The 23600-nt window shown below is 37.3% G+C and overlaps 1 protein-coding gene across 1 annotated transcript; it reads left to right on the forward strand.

Moving 5' to 3' along the window:
* Positions 1–8079: 8079 nt before the first annotated feature.
* Positions 8080–21037, forward strand: LOC137394410 (octapeptide-repeat protein T2-like). The gene is made up of 2 exons (XM_068081127.1): positions 8080–8164; positions 20745–21037. The coding sequence occupies exons 1-2, from the start codon at positions 8080–8082 to the stop codon at positions 21035–21037; spliced, it is 378 nt and encodes a 125-aa protein (XP_067937228.1).
* Positions 21038–23600: the final 2563 nt, after the last annotated feature.

Raw genomic sequence — 23600 nt, forward strand, 5'->3', positions numbered from 1 at the left:
CTGTTTAACATTTAAATCAACTTATTAATAGAGTAGACAACTCTTAGTATAACTTCTAATTTGTACACATCTTATCAAGGCTTGCCGTAAAATGCAAATGCTTTTTAAAACTTTAAATTCAGTAGTATGATTATGATAAATTTATAATAATAACATTATATCTTTAATATTATATCAATGACAATATATCAGTGCTATTATACCAATAACATTATATCTGTAATATCATATCAATAACATTATATCAATAACATCATATCGATAGCATTATTTGTTTTTGTTTACTCTAAGTGGGAAATTGCTTGAAGATGGATGAACCAAAGGCATTCATAAAAATGCTTTTATGTTTTCAAGAATGATACTCAACTGTTGCCTTAGAAAATTTTTTACAAAGTGCAAACATCTATCACGCAAAAATTGTTTTGACAAAACCGCCAAAATTGTGCAATGTGAGTTTGAGGACAGTGTGTAGAAAGGAAAGAACTTGTACAAAAAATGTTTTGATTTTATCTATACATGTAGTGCTTTAAACCAAATAGCTATCTTTATAGAGATAGAAAATTATTGCCAATAAAGTACTATATATATAGAGTGTTTTGCCAAACTTATACAAATATGAATGTTTATAGAGAGCAATAAATGTATTCAAAGATTCCAAGTAGAGTTTACATCAAGTTTCTTTGATGTAAACTCTACTTAGGCTAGATGGCTGAATATACAAAGCGTATGTTACTTAGTTAAATACAGAGGTTTTGGTTTAAAAGCAGAAGGGTAAACACCCGAAAGAAAAGGATCAGACTGCAAAATGGACCAAGATGGAAGCACTAGACGCTATAAAGATAGTGACCAGGATGACTATGGGAAGCGCATTTCAAGCCTTTCAATGCCTGAACACTCTCTTTGGCCTCTACTCTTTTGCTTTTACTTTTGCATTGTTGGACTGGTAGGACAATATAGAAGTGTTCTACATTTATCAGCTAATATTATACCAACCTGTATATATTAGAAGTCATAACAAACTATCTAGTCTATCGATCATAAAACATCTGATTTATATGAAAAAATCAGCAACTTTCCTAAGTTGAACTACTTTATGAAAAACTGTACTTTCAAAACTCTTAAATTTTATGTTTAGTTGTATTTCCTAAGCGTTTTGAGGCGCAGAAGATCAGAACGATTCCCCTTTCCTGATGATTATGAAAACCAAGTATGGGCACCTGCACCACCTCATCACACACCTCCAAAACGGCCTTCTGATGATAAAGACAGTTCTCAGGATGAACAGTAAGTCAGTGTGAAGACTATAAAATTGAAAAACTATAAAAAACAATTCTAACACGTGATATTTTTTTGTTTATTATTATAACTAGCAATAAATAGTTTACTTCAAGGTCTACTGTATTTGTTTTATTAAAACTTATTGATGAACTCCTAAGAATTTTAAGGTATAATAATAGTCTATTAACAGAGACTATGAGCAGCTGCATAAATCCATTTCTCTTTTGATGTTGTTTGTCACTAATCCCAACAGATCTGACTCAACAGTGCCTAGTAATAATCAGGAGAGATATAAAGCCGATGCTGCTATTGCTCCATCTGTGTCATCCGCCAACTTCCTACCAATACACCATAATAATAGTGTAGTACAATAGTAGTTTAGTATAATACATAAACACTTTTACTTTACTTTATAAAGATATTATTATTATTCTGTCATATGTTTTAGATGAAAGTTTGAACTTCTGATACACATATTAGACTTTGTCTTCTGTATTCTGAATTGCATCACAAAATCATGTGCTCAAAAATGTAAATGTTCCTGTTATTTTGACTTTTCAGGGTACCACAACCTTTAGAGCATGACAATGTAAACAACCAGCAACTACAGTAAGTACACCTTTAGTCATAGATCTTGCACCAACAGCTTTTAGAAGTATTTTAAATGTTTGATCCAGAAGATTTAGTGATAACTCAAATGTTTTTAAAACTTCCAATGTTTCACCAGCAAATATTTTATTTTTGACAGAGAGTCTATAAAGAAACTTACCATAGATTTATCATCAAGTACTTTGACTTTAGATGTAATCTAAGTCTATAAAATATGGTCATATTTTGTTAAAATCATATTGAAATTACACAGTCTTACAAGTTTCGCATAAAGTTTCATTGCTTTAAGACATTAATTATAGTAATTTAGTGATTCTATGGATGATTGGAAGCTGTTGGCTTGGTATCACAAATTTTTTTTTAGAACATGTAGGTGGTATTGCAAAAGAAACTGCCGGTTCTTTTTACTTTCTCCTAGGCAGTCCAACAACAACACCAATTGCTAGGTGGTCAATGAAATATATATTTACTAAAGAAATTTATTTAAGTTTACATCATGGCCTTAATGCGGCTGTCATAAACCAAATTCATAGCACGCAGAGAGGATGCGCATACCACTCTGCCAAAATGATCGAATCTTCTTCCTTTTATACATTGACTTTCGTTTTAGGCCCAATACTTTCCTTTGTTCTACACACAGTGTTTTGTCCACAGTCTTCTTGGTTTCTTCTCAGCCTCTTGGTTTTTTTTAAAGCCCGAGTGCCCTTAATAGAAGCCTGGCCTCTTTCAATGTCTCAAAGACTTAGCGAAAGACCAGTAGGCCTATCGCTGGGTCCTGATCACAACGTTTTGCCATAACCTTTTTTTCCCAGTTGTGGGCCTGGGGCTGATAGCTCCAGGCTACGAGGAGAGAGCAGCTCTGACCAAAGCCGCTCCTGCCGAATACCAAACTTCAACTTGGCTACCTCAGTCTCTGCAAACACCCGGTTTGCTCTTTTCAGGTGCCAAGCCCTAATACGCTGGCTCATTTTTAGGGCAATGTGCTCCTAATGTCTGCTCTCTTCTAGCAGCTGCCAGACCTTCTCTTCTTGTCATCCATATAGCTCCTCATCAGCCGGTGAAACTCCTGACAGAAGAGTCAGTCTTTCTATTTGGCCTTCAGATTCAGGGCCTTCAAGAGACATGCATTGGCTGCATCGTCACTGTGGTCGCTCTTTTTTAGAGTGGGGAGTCATGTGCTTCTCCTTGTGTTGAGTTCAATACAACCGGGCTGCTGCGCAGCTCACAGGTTGCCCTCAGTCAATTTTCTTTAGTTCTATGGTCGGTAGTAGACATGACCGCCTCTTTAATGAGGCAATCGTCCATGGTCAGTGTTCGTTGGCAAGGCAGTATCTTCAGGTCGACCAGCCATCCTTAGGCACACAGACAAAATTGCTAGCAAGCCCGGTTGACCAGGTACACTGGGCTGTCACATTTGGCAGTTTGGTAGGCTTTCTGTAAGCCATCAGCTGATTCCTCAATGTATGGTAATAGCGGCATGGGCAGACATACATAACAAACTGTAGCACATCATGCTACCTGCTCCTGCACACTCTTGTAGTAACAACGCAGATGCCTCAATTACGTAGCTCTTTTAATGCATCTTCAATACAGTCCCAGGTTGCGCCGCTAACATACCATTTTTTTGCACTGTCTCCTTCTTTTCTGTAGGAACTTTATTCTGAGTTTCTGCAGAGATAGATGTGTGGGATTGACAACCGAACAGGCTCAGTCTCAATAACACATGAGACTTGAACTGGCTCATTGGTCAACTCAACTCTTTTCCACTTCTCCCACCCAGTCGAGTCACTTGTGAGTTTTCTTTGAAGACTCCGTAGGTAGACTTTCCGGCAATTTCATGAATGGCATGATGTGTGCCAGAACCTGATGTTGTATCGTAGCTAGAGTGTCGACCAGGTGTGCTTTAACTCGAGCCTATCTGCTGATAAATTATTGTCTTATATTTGCTAGATGACTATCTGCTCTTCTCTGAGAGTTGTGTGTGCTTCAACAAACATTTTCAATCTATCCGCCACATATTCATGAAAGGCTGAGTCTCTGATAGTGGATGATTGAACTTTAGCTTTTCAGGAAGTTGCAGCGTTTGTCCAAGCATCAGCAGGTTGGTCATTTCACCAGTGGAAAATTGTGGCACCTATTATATTCTTGCATCGGTTAAGGACGCAATATGTTCTAGTCATCGCAAAGTGCTCAGGTGCAGGGCTTTGAAGGTGTCACCCACTTGTCGATCATTTCGCTCAACCACACCGTTGGCTTGCGGGTGATAGGGTGTGGTGTGAGTATTCTCCAGTTGCCAGAGTTGACACAGCTCAGCCATCAGTTAATTCTCAAACTGTGCACCATGGTCGGTGTAGATCTGCTTTGGAAAGACCATGTAGCAAAACACTTGTTTATTCAACAAACTTGCCATCACTAGAGCTGTTGCCTCCAAGAGGGCATGTGCATCCTGCCTACTTGTAACCTAGTTCATTAGCACCAGGATCTACTTATTCCATCTCGAAGTCTCCGGCATTGATCCACCAGGTCTATGACAACTTTCTGTCAAAGGTACCCAGCATAGAGTCTATGAGTGTTGCCAGCCAGGTTAGTGTTACTGTGGTTTGCCACTTGACTAACCCCACTGTTCTTGATCAGTCTTCTCGATGTGGCTTTCAACCCTGGCCAGCAACAGGTCAGTTGCAGCCAACTGATTGGCCTGCTCACCCCAGAGTGAGTAAGGGCATAAGTCTGCCAGACGACCATTTTTCTAATGGCTGGTAAGCACACTGTATACCATTGTGGCTGACCATAGAGAGAGGTTCAGATTTCCAGTACCCCGCTAGATTGTAGCCTGAGAAACGGACAGATTTTTTTTGCAGTTGGCAGAGTTTTTAACCTCTTAGCAAAAGCTGCTTCTGAGTCAGCTCCTCAACTGCTTGACGGCTTGGTACCTGGTGGCCACTGGTCTTTTGCCCGTGGTTTGCATCTACGCTGGCTCCTTTTTGGTGTTGTCTCGAGTTTCTACCCATGACGTACTGCAGAGACCCAAGATGGTCCTCAGGCTGTCGTAACAGTGAACTGGCCTATTTGACCAGTCGTATAGTGTGCAGTACTGGCGCCCCTTGCACGGCAAAAGAGTTTTCCTCAAACCATTTAAAAAAAAGCTTGCTTTCCATAGCAAGTTCTCTGCAAGTGAGTTTTCAGCCTCTCAGTTCAATGAGCTTGCATTCCCGGCAGTCTTTGCAGGTCTGTCGGCTGAGTTCATCGGAGTTCTTATAACGCAGACTGGCCTAGTGTTCTAGTGTAAACTGAAACCCAGCCAAGCTCTCTAACCAATTGGCTACTTGGTTTGCGGGCTCTTTGCGGTGACACAGCCACTGGAAATAAGTGTTTTCTGTTTGCAGGAGGAACTGTATGCCGTAAAGGTTTGGCCAGAAGTACTTTTTGTTTTTTATCATAGCAAGCAGCTTTGATTGAGTCACACAGTTACTTCCCTCTGGGGCGCTCATTGTCTTGATATCTTCTACCTAGAATTGAACTGCTCCCCCTCTACAGCCATTGATGTCTGTGTCCGAGATACATAGCAAACTCAGATCCGAATAATCCAACACCAGGTGTAGAAAAGGTTCTCCTTTAGCTTGCTAAAAGTTCCTTGCTGGTCCAGGTTCCATACCCACTTATCTTCCTTGATCATGAATTGGTTCAGAAGCCAGGCTACTGTGATGAAATCAGGTACGTACTGACAGTACTATCCTATTATTTCCAAAAATCCTGTAGTGCCAAGAGCCTCCTGGGGGCCAGCTAGTGACAGATTGCTTGCACTTTCTATGGGTTGATAGCTACCCCTTCTGCGCTTACCACATGACCTACATGTAGATGCTGGACTTGCAATCAAAGGAGCTCACATTTGAAAGGTTTCAATTGCAGATTGGCTTTTTTCAGCTGCTGAAATACCTCCTTCAACTGCTGCAATGGGGGCGTTAAAATTGGTGGCAGTGACTATTACGTCACCAGGTAAATTAGCAGCATCTTCTAGTGCAACCCGTGTAACACTCGCTTTATCAAGTTATAGAAGGTGGCTAGTGACAAATTGAAAGATGGCCAGATGCCGACTGGAGCATATAGCAAAGGCTGATTTTTTTGTGCCTTCTCATCCAGCAGTACCTTCTAGTAGCCACTGACCAGCTCCAGTGTGCTAAAATATTAGCCACTGGACAGCCCGTCAAGAATGTCAATAATATAAAAAAGTGGTAGGCATACAGCTCACTGACTGCGTTCAACTGCTAGTAATCAAGCCAAAGCACAGCTTTCTGTCCTCCCAGACAAGCACCACCAAAGAGTTCCGTGTGCCACCAGCCTGTGCGATGAGCCCCTGTACAATAGCATTCAGATTTGACGTTTAGCCTCTGTCTCCTTCTCAGGGCCCAGCCAGAGCAGTGGTTGGCGAGTAGACGGGTTTCTTTCTTAAGTAGAATGGAATGTTTCACTATGGATGTCTGGCTCATAGCCCTATCTCTAGTGCTGAATGTGTCTGCAATCATGCCAGTCATTCGGCCCCGGTCAGTCCGGCCCGACTTTGTGCATTTATGTTAGCCCACTACATAAAACATGCTATGTGGGCTGGCACTCCTTCTTTTGAATTGTCCACACCCGTAGGTCAAAGAAGGATGGTTTTTCATTCATTTGATGGCCTTCTATCCCAGCGTACATACCAACTTTACTACCGGCTTGAAGGTGCAGTGGCATGTCCATCAGATTGAGGCATTGTGCCATGACACTTTCCTTTTGCCTAGGTCGGTTCAAGTTCGTGGCCAGTGATTTCCCATCTAAACACCCCTCAATCCCTCCCAACAGCCAGTAGTTCTGCGCCATCGCTTTGCACGAAAAGGCCATCTCAGTTCTGGCTGGCAACACCAGGTCTCGTACCACCTGAACTTCACAGAGCAGCAACCAGCCATATCTGTCAAAACTGGTCAACATTCACAGATTATACGGGCTGCTGGAATTCTATGGCAAACTGGTGGGCCACCAGGAAAGACATTCCTAAATGCCGTCGTTGATAGTCTGGCTCACCGCAAAAACATCCTCGGTCTTTACGTCCCGGAGTCGTATCAGCAGCCGCACGACTATGTACAAAGGGAGTATAGTCTCATCTGCCATGAGTCCGGTGCTGTCATTTTCTTCTTGCAAATTCCTCATGACCCGGAAGAGGTTATTAAACACGTGCTTGCCTAACAGGTTTGTGGTACACCGAGAGTCAAAATGAAACTTCACGAGTCGCTCTTCCAATTTCAACGGAAAGAATGAAGGAACTAGTAGAGTAAAGACCGATCGGCCAGTGTGGCGAGGGTCAGCCTCACCGCCTTTAAGATATTTGTAAAATGGTATAACGAGCTGGGGTCTTTTCTGCTGCCCTCGATGCAAGACCCAGCTGACCAAACTTTGAAAGTACATGTAGGCTTTTGAAGCGCCGCAACGGGTTTTTGACGCTGTACTAGCCGGTTTTTTTCCACTGATTATTGGGTGTACTGCTGGCTAGGCAGCTTGGTGCAGCTCGGTTCGAGCATGTTGAGCACTTTTTTGTGGTATCAAAGCTCCAGATCTTCCAAGTCATGACAATAGTTTTGGAGAGCCACAATATAAGCCTTTTCTACTGCCAATCTGGCAGGGGCATACTTCCTTTTCTTTGGCTCCCAATTTGTGCACCAGTGCTTCCAAGCTGGAGCACCCTAGTCTGACCTTTTCAATGGGGCCTGGCTGAGCCAGCTGTTACAAGGGCCTCCTAAACAGGATCAACCGGTTTTCTTTTGCCGGAGCAATAAGGGTTTGGACACTTAATACAACTTATAGTTGGCACTACTGTTGCAGCCTGTTGCCATTTTTCCAGTGTATCGGCTTGTTAGAACAATGCCGGTGTACACGCATAGAATCCCACAGCCCCAGGACTGTGGAAGCTTTAGCTCCTTTCTCTCATGGAGTTGACTTTTTCTTGTTGCTGCTGCTGCAATTGTTGTTTCAGTTGCTGCTTTAGCCAGGCTAGCTGACCGAATGCCTGGTTCTGTACCACTGCTGCCTGTTCCTTGAGACTTCATCTATGGTCCAAAAATCAGTGGATTTCCTGTCCATAGGCATAATCTGCAAGAACACACGCATTGCCAGCAGGTGTCGCTGCAGGTTGGCATAAATGACCGAGGTACAAACAGCTCCTTAACCATGTCGGTCATATTGGGGGCCCAGCAGGTCATCATTTGCTACCTAGACCAGCCTTTCTACTTGGCAGGCATACTCCTAAAGAGAGGTATCATCGGCTTGCCTCAGGGGTCTCAGCTTATTGCAAGCCTGCATTGATGAAAGGCCAAATCGAGCCCAAAGTGCATTGAAGGCTGTTTTCACAAGGTTGGCCTATCGGCAGTCCTTGGTTTTTCCTTTAAAGCTTTTAGATGTGTAGACAGCCATCTTCTTTGATCCAAGCGTTGGCTCCAGCTACATCTTACAATTTGCTAATAAAATACTCTATATCTCTAGTTCCTACATGCTGAGGCACTTTGAATTGGTAATCCGATGCCTGTGCCCGGGATGCCAATGCCACCCATTCAAGGACTTCCACTAACCAGTCCGCTTTTCAATTTACGTTCTCAGATCGTCGACTGTCCATACTTTATTTGATCAAAAAACTCACCGAGCTTTGGGCAGCACTGTTCATACTCCTGATCAAAACTCCTTTCTTTGATACTTTTACTTTTGTTTTAAGCTCCTACTCTTTACTTTGTGTTCCGCACGGTTTCTTTTCCACCGTTTTTTCTTCTCGGTATTTCCGTTTCTTTTTTGATAGCCCGAGTGCCGTAACAGTAGCCGGGCCTTTCTTGATGTATCAAAGGCTTTACGCTATGACCGTGGTGACCAGGAGGCTTATCACTACAGCTCTGATCACAGCACTATGCTGTAACACTATGACATAAATCTAGAATAAACTTAATAAATATGTATTTGATACAGTGAAACACTCTTAGAACAGTTTTGCATCATTGTTTATAAATATCTTTTGAGTAAATTTTGGAAAAATAAAAGGAGTCATTAATATGTGAGTTTACTGACAGTTTTAAAATATGATTGTTTTTACCACTTGCTATACACAACAACTATTATGTATATATTAACTTATCAGCTTTAAATTGAAGTACTATTGATCATGTCAGCAGCTTATATGACAATTAGAGTGTTAGACTTTAAAATGCTGACCTAGTTTATGTTTGTGTTGTTTCTTTGTCTACTATTTGTCTTAACATAATTATATGTTCATCATGTTTTACTTTAACTTGGTTTTATTTTGTTGAGCAATTCTGGTAATGTTGAAATTCTTTTAGAGAAGAAAAACTTTATGTCGGTTTACAATGCCGTAAAGAAGACAATAAAATCCGTTATTTCAAGAATGATTAGAGAGACAGGGAGAACATGGGAAAGACCAGAGAGCATACAAGTTTGCTACATATTGTTTATGTAGCAAACTTATGTACAGTTTATTGATAATTTTAAAATATGCTTGTTTTTACCACTTCTTATCACTTACCACTTACTTTTTCAGCATAACATCCGAGTACTATTGATCATGTTAGCAGTTTATACGATCATTGATATATGTTCATTATGTTTGACCTTAACTTGATATGATTGTATTGAGTTATTCTGGTAATGTTGAAATTCTTTCAGAGAGAAAAAACTCTGTCCATGTCAGTGCCTAATACTGTAAATGAAGACAATAAAATAATTTTTTTCAAGAATAATTAGAGAAACAGAGATAATATGGAAAGGAACAGAGAGCATACAAGTTTGCTACATGAAGCTTATGAGTTCTGGAGTGTTGATGGAAGTAATTTTGCTATCAGAATTTGCTTGATCTATCTGTTATAATTATCGTCATGTATTCTTTCTTCATTTTCTGTAAACGCTTCCCAAAACAAATTTTCAAGCAGACTGCTCTTAAGTTTTGTTTTCCACATGTTAGAAGTAAATTTTGGAATGAGTTTTTTATTATTTTACTAATGAAAATGTGTCTATATTTAGTGAATTGTTCTGTATTTTCAATAATAATATATATAATATACTATAATACATGTAATTATTAATAATATTTCAATAACGACAACATTGTTTCATTCAGTGAATTTTTTATGTATTTTAGTTGTTCAACATTAAAAAACCAGATAAGGAAATAAGAAGCAAAGGTTATATTGCTCATTGGTCACTTAAGGTGGTCATGTGGTACTTTTATGTTTCATTGTTAATTCTTACCTATTCTCACCTGATGACTCTACAGTTTTGATGAACTTGTAATCTGTAAACCTTTCTTATTATGTTTGTTATGTTTTACAATAATTATGTAGCCACTCAATGATGTAATACATAGCACTAGATCACATTTTTTGCTGGTAAATAGAATTTACGCTTAACTTTTTCTGTTCAAGTTGAGGTTTGGAGTTATCTACACATAGCATGCAGAGCTAATAAAATAAACTACAATATTTATTATTCATTATAGATAGTCACATGCAAACTTTTTTTATTTCCATGTTAACATGCATGCCATGAAAACAATATAATATAGCGGTAAACTGTTGTATAATATTTTCAGTATTTAAGAAATGCATCTGTATACTGTAAGATCAGTGTTTCTCAACCTCCTCTTATTGTATTGTCGGGGTTAGAAAGTTTGAACGGGACTGCATTTGTGTTAGAAGCCTTGCTACAACAAAAATAAATTGTTTGACAGGTAACGCTGGCATAGGAAACTTGAAAGAGCTAAGACTAACGGCAATTTCTCCCCACTGCTACAAACAGCATAATAATTGATGTATTACTCCTGTGCTCTCATGTACCAAACATAGTAGCCATCTAACCATTACAGTTGATGAAGAGATATTAACAAGCCTGAATATATATGATGTCACCACTACACATGAAGAAGATGTATAGCCATATGCTAATCAATTACAGGGACAAGCACAAGCAAAGACATACATACATCGAACCGTCGACCTGTCATAAACGAATCAAATATTTACAACACGTTTTATAGATTTAGCTTATAACATCATTTATTATAGATAATATGACTTTGTGAAATTATAATATAACTATGCATGAACTTTAATGTTTTGAAAAATAGAATTGACGTAATGAATATAGAAAAGCATAAAATATGAATATCTCTTTAGCGTTATGTAAGATATATTATTATACCTGTCTCAGAATGAATATTATAGCAACATCTATTTTATATGGATCAGCTACTGTCGGTTTTCCTGTTATGGCCAATCTTGTAAAAATTATTGACCTAGTTTAATTCATGAGTGTATCGCATCGTCATGGAATTCCATAAGATGTCAACTGTCAAGGCATCAGATATCAAATGTCAGAAAAAATTAATTCTGGCTGACATGGAAAACAAGCCTTGTACAAACTATTAGTTTAATTCACGGGCGTATCACACCGTCATGGAATCCCATAAGAGGTCAACTGTTAAGGCGTCAGATATTAACTGTCAGAAAGGACCGTTGGCTGACATCGGAGACACTAGAAATAGACATTATGAAAATGTTGTAAGAATCCAGTGACATTTGACACTAATCCGATAATAAGTATATAAAGAGGAGCTGGAAGCAAGCCAAAGCAGACAGAATCTGGCAGCGAGCCAGAGCGCATCTGGCAGCGAGCCAGAAACACCAACTTGGCAGCAAGTCAAGTAGCAAAAAGAGGGCACATAGAGAGCGAAAAAGTAACTTGGCAGCGAGCCAAGCAGCAAAAGAGGGCGCAGGGAGAGGCTAATATAAGCCATAGATGCCTGCAGCAGACAGCCTGCAGAGGATCAAATCATTGAGGAGGAAACATACAGCAGATACAATCTACCCAAAGAGCCAGGAAACTACAAAGCCCTGAGAAAATAGAATTTGTTCAGCCCTCTGCCAGCAGGAGGAACCGTCACTACACGCCACGTCACTACACGCCTCCTCACTACACCCCTCACAGACACATGTAATTATTAAACCTAGAAAGGCCATAACTAATAGGACTAATTATACAAGCGTATTGTTATTTTTGCTTTGGCTACTCTAAGACACTTTTATTTCACTAGTATTTAGTTTCGTGAGTAGCACACAGAGTAAAATTTCGCTGCAACTTAATTTCGTGGCTCTGATGAGTGCGAAAATATAGTGATGTAAAAATAAATGCAGTGGAAAAACAGATTACATTCCTCAGGTCCAGTTTGCTAATAAGAAAAAAATTCAATTTGAGACTAGTTTGTATTTGTAAACCGCAGGTTGAAATGTGTGGGTAAGATCGATAATTCAATTTGATCACTTGCTGCCATTTGTTTCTTGGACTATCAATGACGTCTAAGTCCCTCCCGCCGTGACTTTCACAATCAAATCCCAAGAAGAAGAAAATAAATAGGTAACAACCAACTTTACAACTAAAACTGTATAACCCTTTCGCTGCCATAAACGCATTTATGCGTTTTCTAGGGGCCACTGCCATAAACACATTTTTGGGCTTTCTCAGCAATTGCGTGGTAACCTGATTTTGTTATTCGTTGACCACATAATCCACGGTCTTTAAGAGTTTTATGAAATTGACTGTGTTGTCCGAAGAGTTCCCTATAAAATCAGCCTAAAACAACGAAGCAAATTCAAATTTTTGTTTGAGAATTTCTAATCTAAAAACGAACATTTTTCTGTGAGTTCATTAACTACCCGCGCGAGTCATAAAACAGGTAATTAACTGTTGATGACATTATAGCTAATCATTATTTAGATTTTCGTGATTATACAAATAATTAAAGTAGCAGCACTGTCTTTAATGTGTCTGTTCAAAACCAAAACTGTATAATGTGGTTGGACCTGGTGAGGGTTGATATTTTTTTTGTTTGGCAATAAATTCATCATTACAATAATTATTCTTCAATTTTATGACTTCACCTACCAGACTTTCATCCTCATCAGTTACAAATTCGGTGACTAAACTGATATCATCTTAATTTGCTTTGCCATGCTGCTCAGTCGGTGTATTAGCTACAATGAGTTTACCAGAATTTTTCCATTGAGCCCAACCACAGACGAAAATTGCCTGCATTTTTAATATGAATACTTTATTGTGGATATCAATGAACAAAGCTATTTAATTTCGCGTTTTCGCTCGTTCATTATGATAGTTTAGTTTCGCTCATGAAATTTTCGCGAGAGGATAACACCGCGAAAATGCGAAAGTTAGATGACGCGAATACATAAGTGTCCTAGGGTAGTTAGTATTGACAGAATTACTGTTATTTTTGTTTTTCTAAAGGAAATAGAATTACAGACACTTGAAAACAAACTACTGGTGCATTATTGTTTTATATTACAATAATTGCCTACAAGCAGTATAGTAGGCCTTGCAATATCCATACTACTTGTTGTGAACTTTGATACTTGGGCTCATCATTTCAATAGCGTTATTGTCAAAACAAGTTGCAAGGAGAACTATAGGAGTGGCCATCTCCATTGATTGAGTTGTTATTTTAATTTGGCATTATATCAGCAGTCTGATTTTAGTGGGCAGAAGTGCCACTTTGTCTGCGGTCAAAATTTGTCTTGGGAGAAATTGAACTCAAGGTCCAGAGGTTAACCACTACACATATAGAACCACAGAACCATAATATTATTACACTAACAGGAAACGCACAAAAACAATACAGTTTGCATTATTATTTAAATATCGAATTATTATTATTACTTTTCTCTTAAACATCAAATTAAATAATATATAATTATTAAATATTTAATTTAATGTAAAATTTAATTATTAACAAATTTCTCTTTGACAGTATACTTATTGTGTACTATCAGTATCTTGTGTGTAATATCATATACCATCTGACTCTAAAATAGTTTACTTTGGTATCTCTATCAAATCTCACTTCATCTTCATTCAATGCAAATACAAAATTGACTATCCAATTAACGCTTTATTTTTTGTACTAAAGGACCTTAAATCAACATAAATAAGAAAGTGCAAATCACAAACACGATAGCTAAAAAATTTGTTAAGAAAGTTTAAAAAAGAAACCTAGCAAGCATTGCATATGATATTGTAAATTTTGAACACCAGGCACTTGGGCTTTTTATATTTTACTACTTTTAACAATGTTTAGTTCTTTCAAATAACTTGAGCATCGATAAAGAAAAAGTACTTGCTCTAACTGAGCAAAAGCTGCCTGGTAAACTCTAAAGTCAGCTAAAATATATATAAGTTTGACTTGTTTCCCTTGCTTTCAGTAAGGTAGTACAGTAGAGAAAAACATTTTCATCATAAGAGAAAAACAAACCGTTGGTTTTTCTTGCTATTTTAGCAACTCATTTTCATATGCGTCAGTCATGAAAATCAGGGGCAGATAGCTTTCTAATTATGTATTTAAACATTCATGAACTAGAAATACTAGTTGGTGACGGGTTAATGTCAGAACCTTGAAGGTGTTTCACTACACACCAAGGTAAGTGTAGATAACTTTCATTATGACTAACTTTTGTTCAGCAACTTGATTAACAATTTCCTCTCTTTCAGCTTTATTTTCAAAAGTTGAAAATCACAAATTATGTCAATTGAAAACAAGGAACTTTGTTAAAAAAGTAAATGTCTAAACGTCAGAAAAAGAAGGCACAGACAAGAAAATAGACTATGATGAAACCCCTAGCTGCACTAAAGATAATCACCGGGTGATGATTGAGAGAAAACTTCAGGCCGTCAAAACTTTGTTATATTTCGAAGCAAACCAAACTTTTCAAGCAGTTCAGCGCCTCAAAAATGTCAAATATCTGCAAGTTTCATTTGGCTTCAACTCCTTAGCTACTGTTACTTCAAGAGAACAGAAAGATTAGTAAGACGTTATTGATATATACTAAATATATCAGCTGCTTTTATAAAAAACCTGTATATATAAGGAGTTCTCTAACTCTCAATAAAACAAACTATCTATTCTACTTCCACGTTCAAGTACAAAAGGTATCTTCAATTATCATCAGTACTAATTTTATTAACAGTTGAAAAATTTAGTCTGCAAATAGAACTATTGCAGAAAGTCTTGAAAGAGGCTGTTAAAAAGCTAAATTGATTATATTTCGGAAGGGATGATTATCATTTTAAAATTGTAGACTATCTGATTTATATAAAATGGGTAATCTTTCACACAAATTTCTTTGATAGAGATTATGTTACATTATTCAATCTACTCTTGTTTCCTATAGCAACAAACAGCCAACCCATAAAAAGTTTTTATTTTATTTACAGAACATTTACTAAAAATTATTTATAAAGCTGTAAAAAGGCTGTTATTTAGCAATCGATAGCTTGTGAGAAAAATTACTTTGTGTAAAGTCTCTATTCATTATGTTAACCGTATATTCGGATGAGAACAATATTTTTATTCGCAAGTTCGTGTTTTGTATTATGTTTTGTATGTTTCGTGTTATCATGACACTGATTTGTGATTTCCATCTTTTAAATCAATTTTATTTTGATACCACCAACCACCAGTTTAATATTGCCACTAGGTAAGAAAGTTTATAATCAAAATATACCCGCCTCTGCACCACCTTGTCGCATACCGGCAGAACAACCTTTTGAATATGAAGACAGTTCTTAAGACGAAGAATGAGTCAGCATGAATTAAGACAAATAGATTAAACAGCTGTAGAAAACCATTCTAACACTAACCATTCTATTTCTCTCTGTTTTTCTTAGTTTCTTCTGGTCATTTTTTGTCTCTTTTTGTTTCTTTCTGCCTCTCTCTGCCCCTCTTTGCCCTTTTTGCCCTTTTCCTCTTTTCTTTGTCTCTCAGTATCTCTGCTTTTCTCCCATTCTGCTCTCTACTTGTCTGCTTTCTGCCTCTTTGCCTCACTGTTATCCGCCACTCGACCTCCCTTCCACGCATTTGTCATTTGTCTCTTCCGCATGCTATACACTGCAACCATTGAGTATGTATTTACCTTTAAGGTTAACATTCTAGTGTTTCAGATAATCTTGACAGTTTATAAGATTACTAGCTGCATTACCCGTCTATGAGAACAGATTCACTCATAGCAAGAGTTTTATTGAAAGTTGTCTTTCATACTGTAAAACAACTCCAAATATGCAGTCTACTGAAGTTGCTGCCCTGATCAGAGTATGCATAGACAGATGCAGTCATACATGTCAATAATGTTGGGGAGAACAATAAAAATCTGCAATGTGTTTTACAGCTAGATGCGTGTAAAATCTAGCAAATATTCTCGATTCATGCATTCGTTCATACCCATCTATGTCGCGTGATTTTGCCGCCGATTCCCCGACTCGGCGGACCAGACTTTACCAGCCAAGCAGTTTATCTTGTGCTTGCACTCGCCTTACAGTCAATCGTCTCGCACTCACCTTGCAAACAATTGCCTGGCACTCGCATCGCAATCAATCGTCTCGAACTCTATGACTTTGCGATCAACCGCCGAGTACCTGCCTTGCAATCAGTCGCAATCAAATGCTTAGCAGTCAATCACTTCACAATTAATTGCCTCGCACTCGCCAACTCGTTGATCCGGAGCGCCCCACCTAGTGACTCTCACCGCCCTCAGGGCAAGAAAGATCTCATGTGCATCCCCGAGTGACGTTACAGCCCCAAACCGCTAGCTGCATTACCCGTACACGAGAACTGATTCACGTACAGCAAGAGGTTTATTGAGAGTTGTTTTCATACTGTAAAACAACTCCGAATATGCAGTCTACTGAAATTGTCACCCTGATCAGAGTATGCATGCACATATGCAGTCATGCATGTCAATAATGTTGGGGAAAACAATGAAAATCTGCAGTTTTTACAGCTAGTCTGCAAAGCATCAGTGTCAAACCACTCAAATTGAAGATGTCCCATTTTTGCATGGAGAACTGATAATGAAATTGAAAATGCTAAGCAAACTTAAATTTTTCAAACTGACAGTATTGAAAGATTTTGTGTCTTTTAAGAAATTCCACAAAAAATTTTGCCACGGCCAGCATTTATTGAATGGAGACTTCTACATGGTTCAAACATTAATCATGGCTCACCAGTTATTCGTCTATAGCCTGTGTTTAGACATGGTATATACAAACAGTGCAACAGTAATGTGGTTGTGTTGATAAAATTTAGTTGTATAACAGCACAGACTATATGATGTCAAGGCAGATACAGCATTAGCACCTTACAATAATAAAACATAACGCCGACATGATAATCTTTTTATAAGATACAATGAGGAAAACGAATGCATGGAAATATATATATACAGAAAAATATGTTAGAAAAGGCTGCATGTGGATAATATGTAGGTATAGCAGAACACGAAGAACATAGCATGACATAACAATAACATAATGTTAATTCAATGCAAGCATGACAATAATACAATGTTAATTCAACGCAATACTTGCGGATAGACATCATTTTTTGTTTTTCTGCCGGGTGTATGAACAAACAGTTTTCGGCTTGTGCCTACTTTTTATCAGGCAATGTACAGCTGGCATGGCTAAAGCAGGGCAACAGTAAATCGATACCAGCTGCTCTTTTTTTCTCACCGTCGCCTATCGCAGCGCTCGGAGTACCCGTACAAGTTCTGTAGTAGCTGTAGTACTCGCAGCTAAAAATAAAATAAAAGTAAATCAGCTGAGGAAGGAAATGAACCTGTTTACTATCACCAACAGTAGCAAATGCAACGCTTTTAGGTAGTGGAGATGTGGTAATTCATAGACAAAACAACATTGAATGAGAAGCACGTACACTTTTGAAGTAGAAATTTAGTAAGTAAAACACAGTAGCAATACCCGTGCAACTTCTGTAGTAGCTGTAGTACTCGCAGCTGGAAAAAAATAAAAGTAACTCAGCTGGGGAAAGAAATGAACATGTTTACTATTACCAACAGTGACAAATGTAACATTTTTAAGTAGTGGAGATGTGGTAATTCATAAACAATACAACATTGAATGAGAAGTACTTGCCTTTTTAAAGTATAAACTTAGTAGGTAATTTTTGAAGTGAAAATATTTGTCTACGTGGTCAGAAAAGACAAACATTCACGTGACCTTCCGTTGGCAGTAAATATTAATTTACTACTCATTTACTAATTTAATTTACTACTTATTAATTTATTTAATGAGTGGTAAATTTTATTTAATTTTATTGATTTATTTACTACTCATAATAATTAATTTGGCTTCATACAACCGAATCAAAAAAAGGAAAAACTGCTCTATAATTAATTTACTACTCATATTAATTCAGTTCGCTTCGTACGTCCGAATCAAAAAAATGAAAGACTGTTCTACAAGGCAGACAAACACACACACACATGCACACACGCGCACACACGCATGCACACACACGCACACACACACGCACACACGCATACACATGCGCATACGCACACACGTACACACATACACGAACACGCACACACGTGCACGCACGCACACACGCACACACGCACGCACACACATGTACACATGCCCTCACGCACACAGGCATACATACGCACACACACAGACGCGCACACACACGCACACCCACACACGTGTGCACACACACACGCACACACACACGCACACGCACACACACACGCAAACATGCACGCACACATATGCACACACACACGCACCCACACACAGACGCACACACAAACGCAGGCACACACGCACACCCACGCACGCACACGCACACACACACACACACACGCACACACACAAATTTTGCCGTTTACATAGAATATTATTAGAAATTAATTATACACTCCTATATTGACAACCATGTGGTGTGTTTATTACTTCAATTTGTTGTTCTATTTTCCTATTGATGAAATAAACAAAAATACAAGCAAAAACAAACAAACAAATAAAAAACTTAATTAGAAAACAGTAACTTAGGTAGATCAGTGGTTAAAAAACTTTTGTAGAAGTGTGCAATCTTTGGAAGAAAGTCTTTAGAAGTGCAAAGCATTAGTTTAATTATTGGAGTAGGTATTTTAAGCTCTATTAACATTGTTTCTATTAACATCCTTAATTTAAAACTGGTATTATATAGCTCTGGTTCTTTAATCTTACAAATTGACTTATTACATGGAAACATATCAATTGATTTTTGCTACATGAACAATCTAGACTCAAAGACACTCTCTCTTTTTGCACACCTTAATTGTAATGTACATGATTGAAGCGATGGGGTCACCTTCTGATTACAGTACAGAGATTGAAGTTTATCTTGAGAATTGAGCTAGAACTTAACAAGCAAATCTCATAAGAAGAGGATTATTAAAATAGACTGGTTCTATGCAGCAACTTTGTGACCTTTAAAATGAGTTGTTATTGATGAGCCAAATTTTTACATTTTATGCTATTGCCTGTAGTGCCTATTTAGTACTGTTGGTACCAATCGTTGCAATCATTCAGTTTTCACTTTTGTGCTATTTTATAAACTAATCTGCTGATTTCACTCATCTGCCAGGTAGTTTATTAACTAACTCAAGTGCTGTTGTCAAAAAGATAGTATCTATCTAAACTATCTAGATTATGTTGGTGAAGGAATCAAACATAGTTGCTCTTTAAAAACATACCAGTAAGCAAATCTCCAAAACTAAACTAAATGAATTTCTTAAAGGCTTCAGAAAAATTGTTTAAAATACAAATTTTGCAGAAATATTTTACCAATGAAAAACAAACATGGAAAATATGAGTATTTTATTGCAAAGATAATTTGCGAAGTAGCCATTTTGGTAAATGTACAAAGTTTTTTTTATTTTTTAATATTTTCCATTTTGTTGAGCATCTACAGTCTACATATGTACTTTTTATGCTCAAGAAAAACTACAACAATTCAGCTGTATACTGGTATTTTGTTGTTTTCATGGTATTCATTTTAACAGGCGGATAGGATTTCTTTTCATGAAGCTTATTTGCAATGGGTACTGAACAGTTTTATCAACTATGCATTCTAATTGATAAGAAATTGAAAACTCATCATAAGCAGACAAATTTGAGTTTAAATTATGTTTTTTAGGAAAGCGAATAAACTAGTGTTATAAATTACACTATATAGTAACTAAGATTCATTAAAACATAAGAATAATAATAAACAATATTGAACTAAAGATTACAAGTTTAGAAAAACTGTTGTCATCTAAAAATTATGAAAACCAACCAGCAGCGTTTTCATATTTTTAATGGTTTATGTTATGTTTTAGAATATAATTCTACTAAAATATCTTGATACTTTAAATATATGTAACAGGGTTTTCACTTTACTTATTTCAATAACACACAAAATTTAGCAACTAAAATGACTGAGAAATCAGACAAGAACAGATAGTTCTTTGTGAGCAAAAAATGAACAAGCCTACCAATAAGTCTTTCTGGTACAGAACTGTTAAGCAAGATCATATATTTTCTATGAATAGTTCAAAGCTTTACATTATTCATGATACATGTATGTGTCTCTGTTATTTTACTCATGATGCAAATGTCCTAATCATGTCAGTTTACTGGCGGGTGTTTATGTATGTAAACTACTCATGTTACAATTTTGGTATTTTACATGTGAAAAATGCTGTAAAGCCCACACATCCTCTGTGATAACTGAGTTATTAGACATTTAAAAAGACATATAAAAAGCTGCGGACAATATAATGTGATCAGAAGAACATATATTAGCCAACCAATACAAGGGAGAAGAAGAAAGAGAGAAATCGAGACAAAATGAGAGGTAAATAAGAAAAGAGAGAGTGAGAGAAAGACAAAAAGAGAGGGAAATATGGATAGAAGGGAAGGATGGAAAGAGTGAGAAAGAGAGAAATTGGGAGATAGAGAAGAGGAAAAATTAAGGGAGGGGGAGAGGGAAAGATTGAGGAAAGGAGATGAAGAGAGAAAAATAAGGAGAGAAGAAGAGAGGGAGAAAGGGAAAGAAGGAGGGAGAGGAGGAAAGAAGGAGAAAGGAAAAGAGAATGAAAGGAAGAGAGGAAGAGAGGGAAAGAGGGAAAGAGGGAAGAAGGAAAGATTCAAAGAGAGAGAAAGAGAGGGAGATGGAGAGAGGGAGCAAGACAGATTAAGAGAGGTGAAGAGAGAAAGGGAAAAAGGGAGAGAGGAAGAGAAGTAGGGCAAGAAAGGGAAACAGGTAGAAGAAATTAGGGAGAGAGTAAGGGATTGAGAAGGAGGGAGGAAAAGATTAAGAGAGAGAGGAAAATATTGAGAAAAAGAGAAGGATAGAGGAAGAGAGGGAGAGAAGGATAGTGGGAGCCAGAGAGACAGAGAGAGAAGGAAAGAAAGAGAGAGAGAGGGAAAAATGGAGAGAGAAAAAGAGAGAGGTAGAGAGGGAAGAGGGAAAGATTGAGAGTGAGGGAGAGAAGGAATGGGGAAGAGAAAGGAAGGGATAGAGAGAGATTGTAACAGAGAAGGAGAAAAAGAGGGAATCGAGGGAAAGAGATAAAAAGAGAGAGAAGGGTAGAGAGGGAGAGAGAAAGAACAAAATTGAGAGAGAGAGGTAAAGAAGAAGAGAGGGAGAGGGAGAGAAAGAGAAAAAAGAAGAGATAGGAAGAGATAGAGAGAGACTGAAAGATATTGAGAGAAATACGGATAAATTACCAAATGTAGCTATATTGTTATTATTGAACTGATAAACTTGTGTGTAAACTCTAATTTATTCACAATAACATGTATGAACTAATAATTATCAAAGTGACAATATTGGTATGAAACAGTTAAAAATATTAAACATCTAACTAAATAATGCGTAATCAGAATTGCCAAGCATATAAAACTTACCATATAACTATCTCAAGTGATCACGCAACACTATATTTTTTGTTCTTAGTTACTCATCTAGATATTCAGAGTTGAAAAAAATTGATACAGAAAAATTTGCTATAATTAACCATTTTTTTACTAGTAACACGCTTACTAAAACTGAAAACTACTTTGTAAAACAAATAAAAGATCTCACTGCATGACAAATAAAATGCAGATTATTAAAGGTTTGCATATTTTTGTGAAGCATTCATAGAAAAGGCAAAATTATAAGGCAATAATAGCAAGATTAAGATGACGCACATTCTGACAGCAAATTTGCTTCCATCATCCTTTCAGAGATTTCAAGCATTTAGTATCAAACTTGTTTGCTCTCTGCTCTTTTCAATACTTTCTCACTCTTCTAATCTTTCTTGAGGTCAGTGATTTTAATCTTTCTTTTTACAGTAATGTTCTCCGACACAGACAGAGTTTCTTTTCTGAAAGAATTTCAACATTGCCAGAATTACTCAACACAATCATATCAAGTTAAGGTCAAACATGATGAACATATAATAATTTAAAAGCAAATAATAGACAAACTAATAACAAAAACATAAACTAGCTCAGTGTTTCATGGTTTCAATTCTCTAATGATCATTTAAACTGCTAACACCATCAAAACTACTGAAAGATAAAACTATTTAGTAAGTACATACTCAATAATTGCTTTGTATAGCAATTATTAAACAAAAATAGATTTTAAAACTGTTAATAAACTAAGCCATTTGTGGAGCAATTATGCATGTATTTCTCAAAAAATAATCAACAAAATTATTTAATCACACATTTACCAAAGCCACGTTCATTAAGTTTATTGTAGATTTATTTCATACCATCCACATTGCCTTTAAAATGGTTTTGTAATACTGATGCAACAGCTTGCATTTATCCATAGAAACACTAAATTTACCATAATTAACATAAACAAATAAAAAACTAATTACATGAATAAAGTAGTAGGCATACTTACTCTAGTTGCTAGTTCTCAATGTTATCACGCTCTGGAGGTTACAGTATTCTAAAAGTTAGAACAATATGAACATTAATGTTTTGCACATTGTATTTTGTGATCTGATTCAGAACATAAAGGTCAAGGTCTAACTTGTGTATCAGTAGCAGCGTTCAAGATTTCAAGCAAAATGCATGACAGATTAATGTGGATATTTTAAACGAATAAAGTAAAAGTGTTCATAGACTTTATTAGACTCAAGTTGTTCAAACTTTTGGACAATGCCAAAATAAAAACATATCAACTTACACGCTTTATTCTCAACATCCTGCTCCTCAGCGATTGTCTCACTAGACATTTCTGGAGATACAATGGTAGGAGCTGCAGGATGATTATTATGTTTAGGATGACCAATATAGTCTAGTTGGTAGAGGGGGTCTGCGTGCACCCCCCGGAAATCAATTTCTAATTGATGTCTTCCTATGGGGAAAAATGTGTAGAAAACAGTTTGCTATGTTAAAAATTTGAAATATTGTCCCACGTGCCTATTTTATGCAAATTAAGCCGCCATTACATGAAAATACTAAAATCGCTATAACTCCGCCAATGCAACAGATAACTGCAAAAATAAGGTGTCTAGACCCAGGTTTTGAGGGTCTAGCATCAATATAAGACCAGTCTCATAGTGATAGATAAATCCAAACAGCGTAGCTTGAAAGTTGATACACCAGAAACCCTCCCACCCCTGCACTTCACTCGTATTGGACCAGTGTTTCCAGATGGCTCTTCATTCACACCACCTGTTAAAAATGAAACAGTTTATACTACCAAGAAAGAAGAGTACTACGTCTGGCTCTTCAGCAGGTATATTGGAAGCAGTGGTGAACAGCCTGTGCCTGGACTAGGGGGGTTCATCTCTGCAACT

Source organism: Watersipora subatra, chromosome 4 (genome assembly GCF_963576615.1).
Source record: "Watersipora subatra chromosome 4, tzWatSuba1.1, whole genome shotgun sequence".
Taxonomy (NCBI): Eukaryota; Metazoa; Bryozoa; class Gymnolaemata; order Cheilostomatida; family Watersiporidae; genus Watersipora; species Watersipora subatra.